The sequence below is a fragment of the Ranitomeya imitator genome, chromosome 4, assembly GCF_032444005.1.
Source record: "Ranitomeya imitator isolate aRanImi1 chromosome 4, aRanImi1.pri, whole genome shotgun sequence".
In the NCBI taxonomy this organism is placed as follows: domain Eukaryota; kingdom Metazoa; phylum Chordata; class Amphibia; order Anura; family Dendrobatidae; genus Ranitomeya; species Ranitomeya imitator.
The window spans coordinates 398,239,264-398,258,945 of NC_091285.1; the positions used below are offsets into that span (position 1 = coordinate 398,239,264).

The 19,682-nt window shown below is 43.6% G+C and overlaps 1 protein-coding gene across 3 annotated transcripts in view; it reads right to left on the reverse strand.

The window, feature by feature from the left end:
* Positions 1 to 19,682, reverse strand: part of FBH1 (F-box DNA helicase 1) — a 194,405-nt gene that overhangs the window by 129,361 nt on the left and 45,362 nt on the right. For all 3 annotated transcript variants that reach the window (XM_069765329.1, XM_069765328.1, XM_069765326.1), the window contains 2 exons: positions 12,308 to 12,780; positions 9,164 to 9,294 (listed from right to left, as the gene is read on the reverse strand). In XM_069765329.1, coding sequence (XP_069621430.1) covers positions 9,164 to 9,294; positions 12,308 to 12,691 — 515 coding nt within the window. In that variant the 5' untranslated portion in view covers positions 12,692 to 12,780. The remainder of the gene's footprint in view (positions 1 to 9,163; positions 9,295 to 12,307; positions 12,781 to 19,682) is intronic.

The window sequence follows — 19,682 nt, forward strand, 5'->3', positions numbered from 1 at the left end:
TTCTAAAGGTATGTGCACACGCTGCGGAAAACGCTGCGGATCCGCAGCAGTTTCCCATGAGTTTACAGTTCAATGTAAACCTATGGGAAACAAAAATCGCTGTACACATGCTGCAGAAAAACTGCACGGAAACGCAGCGGTTTACATTCCGCAGCATGTCACTTCTTTGTGCGGATTCCACAGCGGTTTTACAACTGCTCCAGTAGAAAATCGCAGTTGTAAAACCGCAATGAAATGCGCAGAAAAAACACGGTAAATCCGCCATAAATCCGCAGCGGTTTAGCACTGCGGATTTATGAAATCCGCAGCGGAAAAATCCGCAGAGGACCAGAATACGTGTGCACATATCGAAACCCTAACCCTAGCCCTAACCCTAGCCCTAACCCTATTCTAACATTAGTGGGAAAAAAAAAATTCTTTATTTTTTTATTGTCCCTACCTATGGGGGTGACAAAGGGGGGGGGGGGGGTCATTTATTATTTTTTTTTATTTTGATCACTGTGATATAATCTATCTCAGTGATCAAAATGCACTTTGAACGAATCTGCCGGCCGGCAGATTCGGCGGGCGCACTGCGTATGCGCCCGCCATTTTGGAAGAGGGCGGCAACCAGGGAGAAGACGGACGGACCCCGGCAGGATCGGTAAGTATGATGGGGTGCGGGGGGAGGACGGGGGGGGGGGAAATCGGAGCATGGGGGGGTGGATCAGAACGCGGGAGGGGTGGAACGGAGCACCGGGGGGGTGGAACGGAGCACGGGGGGGGGGGGGGTGGAACGGAGCACGGGGGGTGGAACGGAGCACGGGGGGGGGGGGGTGGATCGGAGTGCAGGGGGGGGTGATTGGAGCACGGGGGGGGGGGGGGTGATTGGAGCACGGGGGTGAGCGGACAAGAGCACAGGGGGGGAGCGGAGCACAGGACGGAGGGGAGCGGGGCAGTGTACCGGGCAGATCGGAGGGCTGGGGGGCGATCGGTGGGGTGGGGTGGGGGCACATTAGTATTTCCAGCCATGGCCGATGATATTGCAGCATCGGGCATGGCTGGATTGTAATATTTCACCCATTATAATAGGTGAAATATTACAAATCGCTCTGATTGGCTGTTGAAAGTGAAACTGCCAATCAGAGCGATCGTAGCCACGGGGGGGTGAAGCCACCCCCCCTGGGCTAAACTACCACTCCCCCTGTCCCTGCAGATCGGGTGAAATGGGAGTTAACCCTTTCACCCGATCTGCAGGGACGCGATCTTTCCATGACGCCACATAGGCGTCATGGGTCGGATTGGCACCGACTTTCATGACGCCTACGTGGCGTCATGGGTCGGGAAGGGGTTAATACAGAGGAGAGCACTCACTGGATATTGGTTGGAGCCTGCATTAACCAATGAAGGTTCTCCTTGGTAGTATTAAAAAAAAAAAAAAAAAAAAAAAAAAAAAAAAAACACACACCACAGCCAGTAAGCTCCCAACACAATCATATGTGACAGCAGTACCGTTTAGCACCCCATTCTCTGCAGGCTCAGCTGCTGCTACAGAGGAGGGATATTCCTTTACTTGTATGATGTCCTGCTCTTTCATTTTAGGCAAAACATTTTTTTGCCTTTATCTGTGTATGTGTGTACACACACACACACACACACACGCGTAGAAGTTTGGGCACCCCTGGTCAAAATTACTGTTATTTTGAAGAGTTAAGCAAGTTGAAGATGATATTTTCTTTGTATTTTTTAGGGAAAAAAAAAAAATACATAAATCTTTGAAAGGTTAAAAATTATAAAAAAAGGAAAATGGGTCAGTGCAAAAGTTTGGGCACCCAGCATGGTTAGTAACTAGTAGCACCGCCTTTTGCAAGTATCACAGCTTGTAAACACTTTTTGTAGTCAGCCAAGAGTCTTTCAATTCTAGTTTGGAGGGATTTTCATGCATTCCTCCTTGGAAAATACTTCCAGTTCTGTGAGATTTCTGGGTCGTATTGCATGCACTAATGTTTGGAGGTTTAGCCACAGATTTTCAATGGTGTTTAGATCAGGGGACAATGAGGGCCAGTGTAAAACCTTCAGTTTGCACCTTTTGAGATTGTCTACTGTTGATTTTGGTGTGTGTTAAGGATCATCATACATTTGTAGAAGCCTTCCTCTTTTCAAATTCAGCATTTTTACAGATAGTGCTATGTTTGCATAAAGAATCTGTTGAAAATTTTCATTGAATCCATTCTACTCTAACAGTGAATAGAGACCAGCGAACTTTTTCAGAAAATGTTCAACAATCTCAAATTTTGGCACAAACGTAGCACATTCGGATTCATGTTCACTTTCATAAGCAAGGTTACTCAAAGTAGGCAAAATCTGGTCACAGTACAGTAAATCATTGTGTTTCCCCTAATGTTTTTGTTATTACTTTGGCAAAAATAGTGGTGCTGTACGAAGATCGGGGTTATAGGGCAACGTGTTTGAGGGGATGTGGTGTGGAGAGGTTAGAGGAGCAGCACGCTTGATTTTCCACCTTAACTTTGTGTTGATTCCGGTAGCCTATCAGGGCTCAGAACACAATCATCGTCATGACACAAGATCTTCTGTGTTTGGTTGCCGAAGTCACATGTCCCTGACCATATAAAAAGCGGACATCTTGGTTTGATGGCGCCATTGTCTCAGTGTCACAGTGCAGAACGATCGCTCCTGCGCTGGTGCTGCTGAAAGTGAACTTGTCAGTTAACCAGATAGGATCCTGTCGTGTGTGAAATCGATCTTCCAGCATCGAACTAGATTGTGCAAAAACTGTTTGGCCATCTCCAGAGGTCCCATATGCTACTCCAAATAGTTTGTGATAAAACGGTGTTTCAGTGACAAATCAGAAGGCCAGATTTCCACTTAAAAATGGTTAGGTATAACAGTGTTGTTCAGGCACACTATCAAAGAATATAAATAGTGATTGTTTATTTAGTGACAGAAGACTGACAGCTGTGGGCCTAAGGTTGTGCGTCTGAACGGCCCCATATAGGGTTAGTGGCTATTATGCTCTTATAACGGATTTTAAAAATTTTCAAATCAACATTCATTTTATGGGATTTCTGGAGATAGATCCTTTTTTTCTGGCCGTCTGACCTCACATGCAGTCTTGCAGACAGCGCCTGTGCGGCCAGTACTAAACAGCGCAGGTGCCGGATTTCATGGGAAAACAGCACGGAGGGGGTGGCGCCCCAGAAGAATTGAGTGACGGCAGTGTGGCGTTTCCAGCAGGGGGGTTAAGATCTGCCTCCCTATCTAAAGAAAGGTATTTTTGCAAAATTATATAACGCTTTATTTTGGCAATAACTGCACCAAAAACTAAAAGAGCCACCTTGTCAGAATGCAGCATTACTGCTGCACAAGGTGGCTCTTTTAGTTTATAACGGCTGGCGGGGGTGACAGTGGCCCTTTAATTCCTTTTTCTTGCTACTCATGTTACAAACAATTTGCTGAAGTGTGGAGACTGTTGGGTCTCCATCTGGTGGGTTGCCTGTAGTAGGAGGTGTGTCAGAGGCCTATTATACGGTTTTATACTCTGTGGAAATTGATGCCATTTTAGTGATGGTGTGTGACAATTATTCTTTGAAATGTGGAGACTCCAAGTTGGGTCTCCGTCTTGTGGGTTGCCTGTGCAAGTAGGGCTCCCAGACAGCTGCAGTTACTTTGTCAACCACCTGTGTTCCCTTTCTTACAATTGTCCACCAATATTACTGTATGAAACTGATGTTTGTGCCATCTGAGTGTGGCTGGAATAGAAAAAAAAAAAAACACACACACACACACACACACAGCTCAAAAAAATAAAGGGAACACTTAAATAACAGAATATGACTCCAAGTAAATCAAGCTTCTGTGAAGTCAAACTGTCCACTTAGGAAGCAACACTGTTTGACAATCAATTTCACATGCTGTTGTGCAAATGGAATAGACAACAGATGGAAATTTTTGGCTATTATCAAGACACCTTCTATAAAGGAGTGGTTCTGCAGGTGGGGACCACAGACCACATCTCAGTACCAATGCTTTCTGGCTGATGTTTTGGTCACTTTTGAATGTTGGTTGTGTTTTCACACTCGTGGTAGCATGAGACGGACTCTACAACCCACACAAGTTGTTCAGGTAGTGCAGCTCATCCAGGATGGCACATCAATGTGAGCTGTTGCTAGAAGATTTGCTGTGTCTGTCAGCGTAGTGTCCAGAGGCTGGAGGCACTACCAGGAGACAGGCCCGTACACCAGGAGACGTGGAGGGGCCGTAGGAGGGCAACAACCCAGCAGCAGGACCACTACCTCAGCCTTTGTGCAAGGAGGAACAGGAGGAGCTCTGCCTGAGATCTGCAAAATGATCTTGAGCAGGCCACAAATGTACATGTGTCTGCACAAACGGTTAAAAACCGACTCCGTGAGGATGGTCTGAGTGCCCGATGTCCACAGATGGGGGTTGTACTCACAGCCCAACACCGTGCAGGACGCTTGGCATTTGCCACAGAACACCAGGATTGTCAAATTCGCCACTGGCGCCCTGTGCTCTTCACAGATGACAGCAGGTTCACATGTGAGCACATGTGCCAGATGTGACAGAGTCTGGAGACGCCGTGGAGAGCGAACTGCTGCCTGCAACATCCTTTAGCATGACCGGTTTGGCAGTGGGTCAGTAATGGTGTGGGGTGGCATTTCTTTGGAGAGCAGCACAGCCCTCCATGTGCTCGCCAGAGGTAGTCTGACTGCCATTAGGTACCTAGATGAGATCCTCAGACCCCTTGTGAGACCATAGGCATGTGCGGTTGGCCCTGGGTTCCTCCTAATGCAGGACAATGCCAGACCTTATGTGGCTGGAGTGTGTCAGCAATTCCTGTAAGATGAAGGCATTGCAGCTATGGACTGGCCCACCCGTTCCCCAGACCTGAATCCGATTGAACACATCTGGGACATCATGTCTCGCAACATCCACCAATGTCACATTGCACCACAGACTGTCGAGGAGTTGGCGGATGCTTTAGGCCAGGTCAGGGGAGGAGATCCCTCAGGAGACCATCCGCAGCCTCATCAGGAGGATGCCCAGGCATTGTAGGGAGGTTATACAGGCACATGGCGGCCACACACACTACTAAGCATCATTTCCGTGTCTTGAGGCATTTCCACTGAAGTTGGATCAGCCTCTAACTTCATTTTTCACTTTGATTTTGAGCATCATTCCAACTCCAGACCTCCGTGTGATATTAGTTGTGATTTATGTTCATCATTTTTAGGTTTTATTGTTCTCAACACATTCCACTATGTAATGAATAAAGATTTACAACTGGAATATTTGATTCAGTGATAGAGGATGAGATATATATATATGATATAGATAGAAACCGCTATGACGTTGTTCGAAATAATTTTCACACTACGATCCCTGACCGTATCTTGGCATAGTTGTAGAGTCTCCCATATCGCCTTTAGTTCTCTGTAATTGGAGGATCTTCCCTGCTCTTCCAGGGACCATGTACCCTGCAGGTATCGTCCTTCCACTTCAGCGCCAAATCCTTTCAGACATTCGTCGGTGGGGATACGGACAGAGAGAAAGGATCCATGGTACTCCTTCCCAGAGATTGTTCCTGGATGTACACCACGACAGGGAATTCTTTAGATTGGCCGAGATTCTCATTTTCCTGTCTAGGCCGGAGGTATGTCTGTTGCAGACTGATGGGACCGTAACTCGTAGCTGTCTTGAGTGGGCCTGACTCCATCTTACGCCTGGGATGAGGGATGTCATCAGGCCTAGGACCCTCATAGCATATCTGATGGAAAGTCTTGTTCCTCTGTAATACCCGGATCCTGCTTCTGAGCTCCTCCTGCTTTACGAGGGGAAGGGAAGACATCCTGCCATGGTAAATCGAGGAGGACTCCTAAAAACCCCTTCTGGGTACCTGGAAGTAGATTGGATTTTTCCCAGTTGACGCGCCAACCCAGACCCTCTAGAATGTCAATAGTCTGAGACAGCTGCTGATTGAGGAGGAAAGCAGAGTACGCTACTACACTGTGTTCCAAATTATTACGCAAATTGGATTTAAGTGTCATAAATATTTAATTGTTTTGCTTTTCAAATAAACTTGTCGATGTTATTGTGTCTCAGGGCTCAATGGATCACTAAAATCAATCTTAAACACATGTGATAATGGGTTTGCCAGGTGATTCTAATTAAAGGAAAACTACTTAAAAATGATGTTCCACATTATTAAGGAGGCCACAGGTTTCAAGCAATATGGAAAACAAAAAGGATCTCTCTGCTGCTGAAAAGCATTAAATAGTGAAATGCCTTAGACAAGGTATGAAAACATTAGATATTTCACGAAAACTTGAGTGATCATCATACTGTGAAGAGACTTGTGACTGAAACAGAGCACAGACAGAGTTCATGCAGATAAAGGTATAATGAGGAAGGTTTCTGCCAGACAAATTCATTGGATTAAGAGTGCAGTTGCCAAAACACCATGACAAAGCAGTAAACAGCTCTTTGAAGCTGCTGTTGACTCTGAAGTCCCTCGAACCTCAAGGTGTAGGATACTTCAAAGGATTGCTGTGGTGCATAAACCTACTATTCGGCCACCCCTAAAAAGTGTTCACTAGCAGTGGGCCCATACATACATGAAGACTAATTTTCAAACAGTCTTGTTTACTGATGAGTGTCAAGCAGCCCTGGATGGTCCAGATGGATGGAGTAGTGGATGGTTGGTGGATGGCCATCATGTCCCAACAAGGCTGCGATGTCAGCAAGGAGGTGGAGGAGTCATGTTTTGGGCCAGAATCATTAGGAAACAGCTGGTAGGGCCCTTGAAGGTTCCTGAAGGTGTGAAAATGACCTCTGCAAAGTATATAGAGTTTCTGACTGACAACTTTCTTCCATGGTATAAAAAAAAGAAACGTGCCTTCAGGAGCAAAATCATCTTCATGCATGACAATGCACCATCTCATGCTGCAAAGAATACCTCAGAGTCATTGGCTGCTATGGGCATAAAAGGAGATAAACTCATGGTGTGGCCACCATCTTCCCCAGACGTCAACCCTATAAAGAACTTTTGGAGTATCATCAAGCAAAAGATCTATGAGGGTGGGAGGCAGTTCACATCAAAACAGCAGCTCTGGGAGGCTATTCTGACTTCATGCAAAGAAATATAAAGCAGAAACTCTCCATAAACTCACAAGTTCAATGGATGCAAGAATTGTGAAGGTGATATCAAAGAAGGGGTCCTATGTTAACATGTAACTTGGCCTGTTAGGATGTTTTGGAGTGAAATAGGTTTTTTGTTCAGTGAATGTGACCGCCTAATGCTGCAAATTCCAAAAATGAGCATTTTCAGTTCTTTAAAATATATCAATGTTTAGAAATTCTACTGTGCCTAATAATTTGGAACAGTGCATTGTGAGTTTTTATTCATTTTGGAGATTATACTGTTATCATTGGGAGGTTTCTTCAATAAAATTCGATGTATACTTTAACGGGTGGTGACTTATTAGACTGACTCATTTGCAGCGAACATTTAGGAAAATCAGAGAAAAATGTCATTTGCATAATAATTTGGAACATGGTGTAGAAGGATGTCATCTAAGTATGGAACCACAATAATTCCTTTCCTCCTCAGAAAGGCTGCCACCTCCATCATTATCTTCTTAAAGATATGAGGAGCTGAGGCTAGGCCAAGTGGAAGGCATGTGAACTGGAAATGGCGTCTTGCTCCCTGATGGTCTAGTGCTAAGTGATAGAGATGCATACTAAGATCTAATGTGCACATGGCAGAGTCCTTCCCTATCAACTGAATGCTTGATTTTATCGTCTGCATTTTTAATTTTTTGCACCTGGCCGATTGATTCAGGGGTTTTAAGTTTATAATGGTACGATATTTCCCCAAGTGCTTTTTTAAAGAAAAGGGAGGAATAGTAACCCTGATCTAACTCTGAAATAGGTACCGGCTCGACTGCTCCTAATTCTAAGAGGTTCCTGTCATCCACCCAGAGTATTCAAGGCAAAGAGGGATTGGGGTTTGGCGGTGCAAAAACCGTTGAGGAGGGAGATAGAAGTCTATCCTGTGTCCTTCTTCTATGGTCTGCAGGATCCAATGATTGTCTGTAATGGTCTGCCATTTTTCCAGAAAAAACTGCAGTCTCCCTTCTAGCTTCAAGATCTCCTCTGTGGGCTGGAAGATAACTGGGTGGATCTACCTCTCCTCCCCCTTGGGGTAACTCCACCTACCGTCTTTCCCTTACCCATAGGATATGTGCACACGTTGCGGATTCCATTGCGGGGAGCAGCCATCTCTGCGACACATACTTCCCATTGACTACACGGCCATTAGCATCCTTAGAAGAGGAAATTGAAATTCTGATGTTTTGATTTTTTTCCCCGCATTACGGCGTTTACCAATTGAGTTAGTTAATTATATATTTTGATAGATCAGACTTTTACTAATATTGGGAGGTAGAAGGGCGATTTTGTTTTTTTTCATTAAAAAAAAAAAAAAAAAACACTGATACAATACTTGACTATTTTGAAGCTCCCCTTAGAAAATTTGAACTTGACTTTTGCTATACACAGCAATACTGCGTTATTGCAACGTATCGTACAAGTGATCGTCCAATGGCATGGTCTCTTATGAGTGTCATGTCACGGGCTGGCTTTCATAGAAGAACTATCATAACAGGCACAGGGATCTTCAGTAGACTCCAGGTTGTGATGGCAAGTTACTGGCACCCTACGATTGTCTTGCGGGGGTGAGAGGGGGATTTGGCAGTTCGAACAATCTCTGACATTTAACAGTTTAAACAGCTACAGGAGCAGTGTGGATCAGGCCAGCATGCCTCCCCATTAAACTATCACAGGTTTGAAGACAGCACACTTGACAGCCACTCTTCCCCACTGCAATTGGTGACCATTGGATTTCCCTAGATCCAATATTTAATCACTTTTCCCATAAATAGGTGGGAAATCCTAATAGCGGGAATTCCCTTTAAAATGCAAAAAAACTAGTAACTGGCTTTACTGAATGAATGTGGGCATTACGAATCTCGCTAGAGGTCCATGTAAAGTCAGGTCACTTTTGCACTAATGCTGGTTTGTTAGTGGTGGGTTTCCCTTGAGAGGAAGAAGAATAAGATCAAAGAAGATGGAGAATAAAACTTACTTTACTAGATGTAGTATACAGAGGGGGTTTTCTGCAGTTATCCCATTCTTCTTAAGATCATCATCAACTTCCACTATAGCCTGTGCATCTTTTGCAAGATACCGGTGATACAATTTCTTCCATCTAATAAACTGGAAAAATAAACAGTAAGTTACAAGCATAAGAAAATATTATAAGAGGTAGTCACGTAAATACAGGGAAAAAAACAAACAAAAAAGACAAAATCTGATCACGTCGCTGCGCAGATGTAAAGAAAAGCGAGAGCAGAAAAGAACAGACGTTTGATGTTACATTGACACAAGTGGTACCAGCTGCACCACTGACATGCGATAGCCATCTATATACACACACAGACATACATCTCCAGTGAAGAAGTACAGTGGCACTCACCACTGATTTATCCACAGGAATTTAATCGGCTGTAGATTTTTGCAAAGACAATATAAACTGTTTCACATGTATTCACAGTTCTGCCGGCACGTGAAGGGAAACGGGCATGTGAAAAAAAATGCCATTTACCTGCAGATATGGGGTTAATCTGCAAGTTAATGGCAGCTGCACTTATCTCTCTGCTGGCAGGAGGAAATTACCTCTATTCCTCCCAGAGGCGTTTGCCTTCCAGTCAGAGGTGGCACCACGGTTTCAGTTATCTCTCAGAGTATAGAGATAAGAAGCTGTAACCGTGTCCCTGACCTTGTCCCTAATGCTGAGCCGGCTGTCCGTCAGTGCCCAGAGTGCGGTTACAGCTACCACTCTGTATGCACAGAGTAGTGGCAGAAACCATTTCAGAAACACACTTTGGGTGAATAAACTACAACAAGTCTTAGGCCGGGGTCACACTTACGAGTGCAATGCGAGTCTCTCGCATCAATTCCCGACACTGCCGCCAGAACATGGGACCGATGAGTTCAGCTACATAGAAATACATGCAGCCGCACACTCCGGTCCCGAGTGCCAGGAATTGATGCGAGTTTCTCGTCTTCCACTCGCAAGTGTGACCCCGGCCTTAAAGCGCAACTGTGGGTTTCAGTTTCAGGTCAAATCAATAGAACACCTGAAAATAAGCAAGTTTAGAAGTTGATTTTTCTGATAAAATATATTCCTTTTTTCCTAGCTTGATCTTTCACTCTCCATTGAGGGGTAAAGTCTGTTTTCAGTGACAGATTATAACAATACAGAGATAGGAGACGACAGTTGGGGCTCTAGAATTCTATGAAGGACAGAGGAGGAAGGAGCTAGAGACAGTCACAGTTCTCCATAGTATTTTATTATACCACAACCCTGATGACAATCTGCATCAGAAACATGAAGAGATCAAAAAATAAAAAAAATATATAATTTATAAATAATTAAAATCCAACAATGCAATAAGAGAAAAGCAATAAATAGCGGAATGTCTCACAAGAGATGCCACACCGTAAGAACAATGAATGGTTACTTCAAATAATGATGTATATACAGCAAGGTGACACACTCCCCTCACAGTTAGGCATTTGCTTACAAGGGGTTGGAGACTGCTTTTGCCATTTGGGATTTATTGTGGGTCATTATCATTGGGAGTCTTGCTTTTCTTTTTTGCATGTTTTTAATAGAATATATTATATATCGCATTACACCTCTATGAAAGACCTTATGATATGCATTAGCACCTTGCTGTATATACACATCATTATTTGAATTGATCATTCATTTTCCTTATTTTGTGACGTCTCTTGTTGTGAGACATTCCGCCATTTATGGCTTTTCTTTGATTGCATTGTTGGATTTTAATTATTGATAATAATAACTTTTATATATTTTGTTCTTTTTGGATCTCTTCATGTTTCTGCTGTAGATTGTCATCAGGATTGTGGTATAATTATAGATTTGAAGTGCCAATCCTATATGTACTCTGGACGTTCTTGTGCCAAAATACAGTATTTTATAAGCACCGATTGTCTTCTTAGTACTGGGAAGGTCTGAATTCTCCTGGAGATAGGTTTGACCCATGAGTTGAGAATTTGGGGAATTTGTCAGCCAATGAGTGGAACCAAGCAGATTCTCTGATTACATTACAAAGTTTCTCTTCATATGATGTGGAACTGTCCTAACTTGGTGTCCTTTTGGAAGAGAGTATTGCAGCAATGATTAATAGGGTTTATTCAATTGACGTAGAGCTTTCACCATTAGTATGTATATCGGGATATGTTGAAGATCTGTCTATTGATGAGTACGGCAAAATTGCGGCGGCACGTATGTTATATGTGGCAAGAAAATTGGTAGCAGATCAGGAGCCTATGATATCAGATCGACTCCTACTGATGGCACTGGTTCAAAACAAACCCCATGAGCCCAGGATCACCATCACGTTCAGGCCACATGCCATCAATGGGTTATGGCGGAACTTTACCTTTCTTTAAAGAGCGTGCATGTTCGCAAAACCTCTTGTACAAAGGAACGGATCGTTTTATCAATGAAGAAAGTTAAATGGTATTTAAGGGGCTGGTTAACTTGTTCAAGTCAGGGAGAAGTGGGAATACATGTGAAACAGCTGTTGCTTAACCTGCATGGTTTCTGTAAGATCTCACCCGACGATCCAAAAAGATTTACTTGGTCGTAGAATATCTAACATAAAGCTATAGTGTTAATTTGCAGGTTTGGGTTATGGAGGTGCCAAGCCGCACTATTGAAAATGCAGCACACGGGAGAAAATGAGCCGTTTCTCCTGGAAGCAGCCGGATGTCAGTCATGCCTGTGTGTCGCGAGCAATTACAGTCACTGCTCACAGCACGAGTGACTGCTGTAGGTACACCCCATCATCGTCATCGGGCATTAGAGAACCCTGGCAGAGTCCGTTATCCTTTGGGGAAAAAAAAAAAAAAAAAACACACCCCTTCCTGTTGATTGATTGCTCTAGTCTGGTGATGTCAGAGCTCTCGGTGACTCGGCCAGGATACCACACCGCCGTGAAGACACTGGGTTACTGTTCTACGCACCCGGTGGCAAGTTTTTAATTTAGAACTATAACAAAACCACAAAACAGTTACGCGCCACACACTGCTGCTATTATCATGCAATTGCCTGGGTTCGGTTTAATAGACAATTTTTTGATGTCAGGTTCCCTTTAAGTCAAAAGAATCTTTACACTAAAAACCATGTACAAACCAGGGGGTCATGGACCAAGGACTTCCATTTATGACAAACCAAGCTGACATTCTGATAGAGGTCCACGATTGGGAGGAAGCCGAATATACGCTGCAGCAGTTCAGCAGGGAATTGGTTTATGTGTCCACATGGTGCATAGTTCTGGTCAGTCACACCCAACAGGCCATAACAAGATGCAGACAGTGAGTCCAGCATGAGACTCATTTCATCATCATCGTCCTCCTCAAAGAATTCGCTGGATGATGATCGGACGTCCTCTCCTTGGCCATGTACGGAAGAAAATGGCCTTTTCCTGCTGAAGACGGGATCTGATGGAGACACGTCATTATCACTGTCAATCTCGACAGCGGCCTCCTCCACGGCACAAGACGCATCCTCCGCCATCTCAGGCGTATGGCTCCTGCTGGTGGATTGTTCTGTGCTTACATCACCATGTGAAGGACTGAAAGAAGAGCTGGTTTTTCTTCCTTTACCTATAGGGAGATAAAGGAAATATGTTACAAATAAGAACATATCCCAGCAAACGTTACAGATTACTGTAGTGTGCAGGCAAATATCACTTAAGGAAAATTATACAGATGTAGAAGTCGAGTATAAAAAAAAAAAAAAAAAAAAAAAAAAAAAAGCAGATGGCGAATAAAAACAAAACCAATTCTAGAGGGTAACCTGCATCATAAAGGTCTGTACTGTATAAGGCATGCTACAGGTCAGCAGAATACCCAAAAATGCCATAGATATGTGTTAGAACAGGCAGCCGAGACCCCGATCATTATATATCTCCGCTCTCCACTACAAGACCCCTACTGCTCAGGGATAGGAGGAGTAAATGGATGCAGTGGTCCCCACACCAAGACTCAAAATGCCGCTCCTATGGCCACATCCATGTGCCGATCCTGAGCGCAGTCTCCTGCATTGGCACCTGCACAAAGAACTGCAGAAAGTAATGATGGGGTTTCCGGTCACTGAAAGCTAGTGTTTGACTCGCGCTGCTGTTGCATTCATTCTCCATCCTTTACACTGCAGCTCTGCGTGTCCAGTTTGGGTAAATTGTAAATGCACAGCCCAACACAATCTCAACCAATGCAAAGAGAATTTCTATTACAGGTTACTAAACAAACAGAAAAAGAAGGGCTTTGCGTCGGTAGGAATGTACTCTCTTTAGCTTTAAAGGGAACCAGCCAGCAGGGTTCTAGACCTCACAGTAATGTAATGCCATCACAGTAAAGTACACATAATGAGGATTACTTCCACAATTTTAAATTAAAAATCCATGTCTTTCTTGCCTTGTAATCAGCTTTTCAAATGAGCTTGCAAGTGCAGGGGCTAGGGTTGCAGTGTGCAGGGGCTAGGGTTGCACCAACTCTCTGGCTTCTCAGATCTTCTCTTCCCGATGTTGGCTTACTGCCAGTGATTGACAGGTCATTCATCTGTGAGCCGTCGCCCACCCCAGACGTTATCTCGTGCTAGCACAGTCATTCTGGAGGAGGAGCGTGCATAATAACTCTCTGATGACATAGCGAGAGACAAGACTTTCTGGGTATGCACCACCCCTATAAAATCTCAGGGGTGAAAACCGGTCAAAGAGAATGACATCTTGTGCAGGCGCCATCATTCCCGGAGCATATATATATATATATATATATATATATATATATATATATATATATATATATATATATATATATATATATATATATATATATATATATATATATATATATATATATATATATATATATATATATATATATCTTATATCTATATATATAATTGTCTAAGGGTTTTTCCGTCCGTCTGTCTGTCTGTCCTGGAAATCCCGGCTCTCTGATTGGTCGAGGCCGCCAGGCCTCGACCAATCAGAGACCGGCACAGCATCGACGTAGAAATCCCGCGTCTCTGATTGGTCGAGGCCGCCAGGCCTCGACCAATCAGCAACGGGCACAGCAACGATGATGTCATAAAGGACGTAGAAATCCCGCGTCTGATTGGTGGAGGCCGCTAGGCCTCGACCAATCAGCAACGGGCACAGCGACGATGATGTCATAAAGGACGTAGACATCTCACGTTTCTGATTCAGCGACGGGCACAGTATCGACGTAGATGTCATAATGGTTGCCATGGCGACGATGATGTCATAAAGGTTGCCTCGACCAATCAGCGACGGGCACAGTCTGCCGCGAATTCTGGAATCATCATTGTCCATATACTACGGGGACATGCATATTCTAGAATACCCGATGCGTTAGAATCGGGCCACAATCTAGTATATTATATATACACATATTATATATATATATATACACACACATATATATTATTTATTTTTTTTGGTGACACATGGATCCCTTCTATAGCGGTATGTTGGTTTTGCAAGCCTGCGAGAAAAAACACGCAGTACGGATGCCATACGGATTACATACGGAGGATGCAATGCGCAAAAAACGCTGACACACCTTGCCTACGGAGGAGCTACGGACCACTATTTTGGGGACTTTTCAGCGTATTACGGCCGTAATATACGGACCGTATTGTTTTACGCTGTGTGTGATGCCGGCCTTACTCATTAACAGATAATACACTACTATGCAGAAGCTTCAGGCTGTGTGGATAAAATGCTGCAAAGTAAGGCCACGTTCACACGTGCAGTATTTGGTCAGTATTTTACATCAGTATTTGGAAGCCAAAACCAGGAGTGGAACAATTAGATGGAAAGTATAATAATAATAATAATAATTTTTATTTATATAGCGCCAACATATTCCGCAGCGCTTTACAAATTATAGAGGGGACTTGTACAGACAATAGACATTACAGCATAACAGAAATACAGTTCAAAACAGATACCAGGAGGAGTGAGGGCCCTGCTCGCAAGCTTACAAACTATGGGGAAAAGGGGAGACACGAGAGGTGGATGGTAACAATTGCTTTAGTTATTCGGACCAGCTATAGTGTAAGGCTCAGGTGTTCATGTAAAGCTGCATGAACCAGTATGTAGCAGTACAGACACAGAGGGCTAATACTGCATAAAGTGTATGAGAACATGATGCAAGGAACCTTTTTTTTTTAAATTTATTTATTTATTTTTTTATTATAAATAGGCCACACAGGGATCGTTAGGTTAATGCATTGAGGCGGTAGGCCAGTCTGAACAAATGAGTTTTTAGGGCACGCTTAAAACTGTGGGGATTGGGGATTAATCGTATTAACCTAGGTAGTGCATTCCAAAGAATCGGCGCAGCACGTGTAAAGTCTTGGAGACGGGAGTGGGAGGTTCTGATTATTGAGGATGCTAACCTGAGGTCATTAGCGGAGCGGAGGGCACGGGTAGGGTGGTAGACTGATACCAGGGAGGAGATGTAGGGTGGTGCTGAGCCATGGAGTGCTTTGTGGATGAGGGTAGTAGTTTTGTACTGGATTCTGGAGTGGATGGGTAGCCAGTGTAATGACTGGCACAGGGTAGAGGCATCGGTGTAACGGTTGGTGAGGAATATGATCCTGGCTGCAGCATTCAGGACAGATTGGAGCGGGGAGAGTTTTGCAAGAGGGAGGCCGATTAGTAGAGAGTTACAATAGTCCAGACGAGAATGAATAAGTGAAACAGTCAGAGTTTTTGCAGAGTCGAAAGTAAGAAAAGGGCGAATTCTAGAAATGTTTTTGAGATGCAGGTAAGAAGAGCGAGCCAGTGATCGGATGTAGGGGGTGAATGAAAGGTCAGAATCAAGGATGACCCCAAGGCAGCAGGCATGTTGCTTTGGAGTAATGGTGGAACCGCACACGCAGATGGCAATGTCAGGCAAAGGTAAGTTAGTAGAGGGAGAGAACACGAGGAGTTCAGTTTTTGACAGGTTTAGTTTCAGATAGAGGGAGGACATGATGTTAGAGACAGCGGTAAGACAATCACTGGTGTTTTCTAAAAAGGTCGGTATGATATCAGGAGCAGAAGTGTGTAAAGTATAATAGAAACATATGCTCCACTTCTGTATTTATCACCCACTCCTGGTTTTGGCTTACAAACACTGAGGTAAAATACTGACCAAATACTGCTAGTGTGACGGCAGCCTAAGAATGCTGTAATAAATAGAAGTGTAATAGTTCATTTTTACTCAAACAAAAGCAAAATGAATGAACAAAAGAGACTGAAAATTAACAAATATTTGCGTAACCCCCTTTGCCTTCAAACCCAATCAATTCTTCTCACTAGACTTGAACGCAGTTTTTGAAGGAAATCGGCAGCAAGTGTGCCCCAAACTTCTAGAACTAATCACAGATCTGTGGACGTCGCTTGTGCAAATCCTTCTGGCTCTTCATGCAATCCCACACAGACTCCATGAGGTTGAGTTCAGGGCTCTGTGGAGGCCATGTCATTTCTTCCAGGGCTTCTTTTTTTTTTTTTTTTTTTTTTACACCGAAAATAGGTTTTAAATTGGCTGTATGTTGTTGCCTGGCTGCAGAATACATTTGGAGCCAGATGCCTCCTTGATGGTATTGCATAGTGAATAAGTATCAGCCTGTTTCTCTTCATTGAGGATTTCATTAAAGGGGTTTTCCCACGAACAAAAGTTCATTTTCATCAATAGATGTTGGAATAATAATAATTTCCTTAATTGGAGATGTATAAATAAAATGTTGCTGTGCTTAGATAATCTTATAAATGTGTCCCTACTGTGTACTGTGTAATGGCCGTGTCTAACCGTACAGGGACACGGTCTGATCATACCATAGCGAATACAAATAAAAGTATACAGACATTACAGCACGGGATCGCAAAGCAAACAATTCATTTCTTTAAAGTAAAAGATGGTTTAAAAACAGGCAGGGAAATGTTTTACCTCACAAAAAGAATCAGCTGCGATCCCTGCTATAATATCTGTATACTCTTTTACCTCCTCCACCGCCCAGGAGCTGTGGTATGATCAGACCATGTTCCTGTACGGACAGACACAGCCATTACACAGTACACAGCAGGGACACATGTATAAGATTATCTCAGCACAGGAACATTTTATTTATACATCTCCAATTATGGAAATTATTATTATTCCAAGATCTATTGATTAAAATGAAATTTTATTTGTGGGAAAACCCCTTTAAAGGGAACCTGTCAGCAGGATTTTTTTTTAAAAATAACCTACAGACACATACATACCTACCTACATCCATCTTCTGGTTGTTATGTAATCAGTGTAAGGCCGGAGTCACACTACAGCGAGATACGGCCGAGTCTCGCAGGTTAAAACCAAGCTCTGGCACCGGCACTCCGGAGCGGAGCGTGCGGCTCCATGTATTGCTGTGCGGCCGCACGCTCCGCTCCGAAGTGCCGGTGCCAGAGCTTGGTTTTAACCTGCGAGACTCAGCTGTATCTCGCTGTGTGTGATCCCGGCCTTAGAAGGGATGTTTTTTTTCCCTCATTTGTCAGCTATATACAGGTCCTTCTCAAAAAATTAGCATATAGTGTTAAATTTCATTATTTACCATAATGTAATGATTACAATTAAACTTTCATATATTATAGATTCATTATCCACCAACTGAAATTTGTCAGGTCTTTGTTTTAATACTGATGATTTTGGCATACAACTCCTGATAACCCAAAAAACCTGTCTCAATACATTAGCATATTTCACCCATCCAATCAAATAAAAGTGTTTTTTAATAACAAACAAAAAAACCAACAAATAATAATGTTCAGTTATGCACTCAATACTTGGTCGGGAATCCTTTGGCAGAAATGACTGCTTCAATGCGGCGTGGCATGGAGGCAATCAGCCTGTGACACTGCTGAGATGTTATGGAGGCCCAGGATGCTTCAATAGCGGCCTTAAGCTCATCCAGAGTGTTGGGTCTTGCGTCTCTCAACTTTCTCTTCACAATATCCCACAGATTCTCTATGGGGTTCAGGTCAGGAGAGTTGGCAGGCCAATTGAGCACAGTAATACCATGGTCAGTAAACCATTTACCAGTGGTTTTGGCACTGTGAGCAGGTGCCAGGTCGTGCTGAAAAATGAAATCTTCATCTCCATAAAGCATTTCAGCCGATGGAAGCATGAAGTGCTCCAAAATCTCCTGATAGCTAGCTGCATTGACCCTGCCCTTGATGAAACACAGTGGACCAACACCAGCAGCTGACATGGCACCCCACACCATCACTGACTGTGGGTACTTGACACTGGACTTCAGGCATTTTGGCATTTCCTTCTCCCCAGTCTTCCTCCAGACTCTGGCACCTTGATTTCCGAATGACATGCAAAATTTGATTTCATCAGAAAAAAGTACTTGGGACCACTTAGCAACAGTCCAGTGCTGCTTCTCTGTAGCCCAGGTCAGGCGCCTCTGCCGCTGTTTATGGTTCAAAAGTGGCTTTACCTGGGGAATGCGGCACCTGTAGCCCATTTCCTGCACACGCCTGTGCACGGTGGCTCTGGATGTTTCCACACCAGACTCAGTCCACTGCTTCCTCAGGTTCCCCAAGGTCTGGAATCGGTCCTTCTCCACAATCTTCCTCAGGGTCCGGTCTCCTCTTCTCGTTGTACAGCGTTTTCTGCCACATTGTTTCCTTCCAACAGACTTACCATTGAGGTGCCTTGATACAGCACTCTGGGAACAGCCTATTTCTTGAGAAATTTCTTTCTGGGTCTTACCCTCTTGCTTGAGGGTGTCAATGATGGCCTTCTTGACATCTGTCAGGTCGCTAGTCTTACCCATGATGGGGGTTTTGAGTAATGAACCAGGCAGGGAGTTTATAAAAGCCTCAGGTATCTTTTGCATGTGTTTAGAGTTAATTAGTTGATTCAGAAGATTAGGGTAATAGGTCGTTTAGAGAACCTTTTCTTGATATGCTAATTTATTGAGACAGGTTTTTTGGGTTATCAGGAGTTGTATGCCAAAATCATCAGTATTAAAACAATAAAAGACCTGACAAATTTCAGTTGGTGGATAATGAATCTATAATATATGAAAGTTTAATTGTAATCATTACATTATGGTAAATAATGAAATTTAACACTATATGCTAATTTTTTGAGAAGGACCTGTACAATCTGTTTTTTACTCAGCAGTAGTGATGAGCAAATGTGCTGGGATGATACGTTATCCGAGCATGCTAATGTGCTAACCAAGCGTCTTCGGCCTGATAGAATAATATGTTCTAGTTCCCGCAGCTGCATGTTTTGTGGCCGTTCAAAAGCTGTAATACATGCAGGGATTGCCTGTTTTTTTAGCACTAGAACATCTTTTTCGAGCATGCCGAAGACACTCAGCACACGAGCATGCTCGGATATCACAATATCTCAGCACATTCGCTCATCACTACCGATCAGTTATCATTTACAGTTTCCCATGTTACAGAACTGCAATGCATCCGCAAAAATTGAATGCA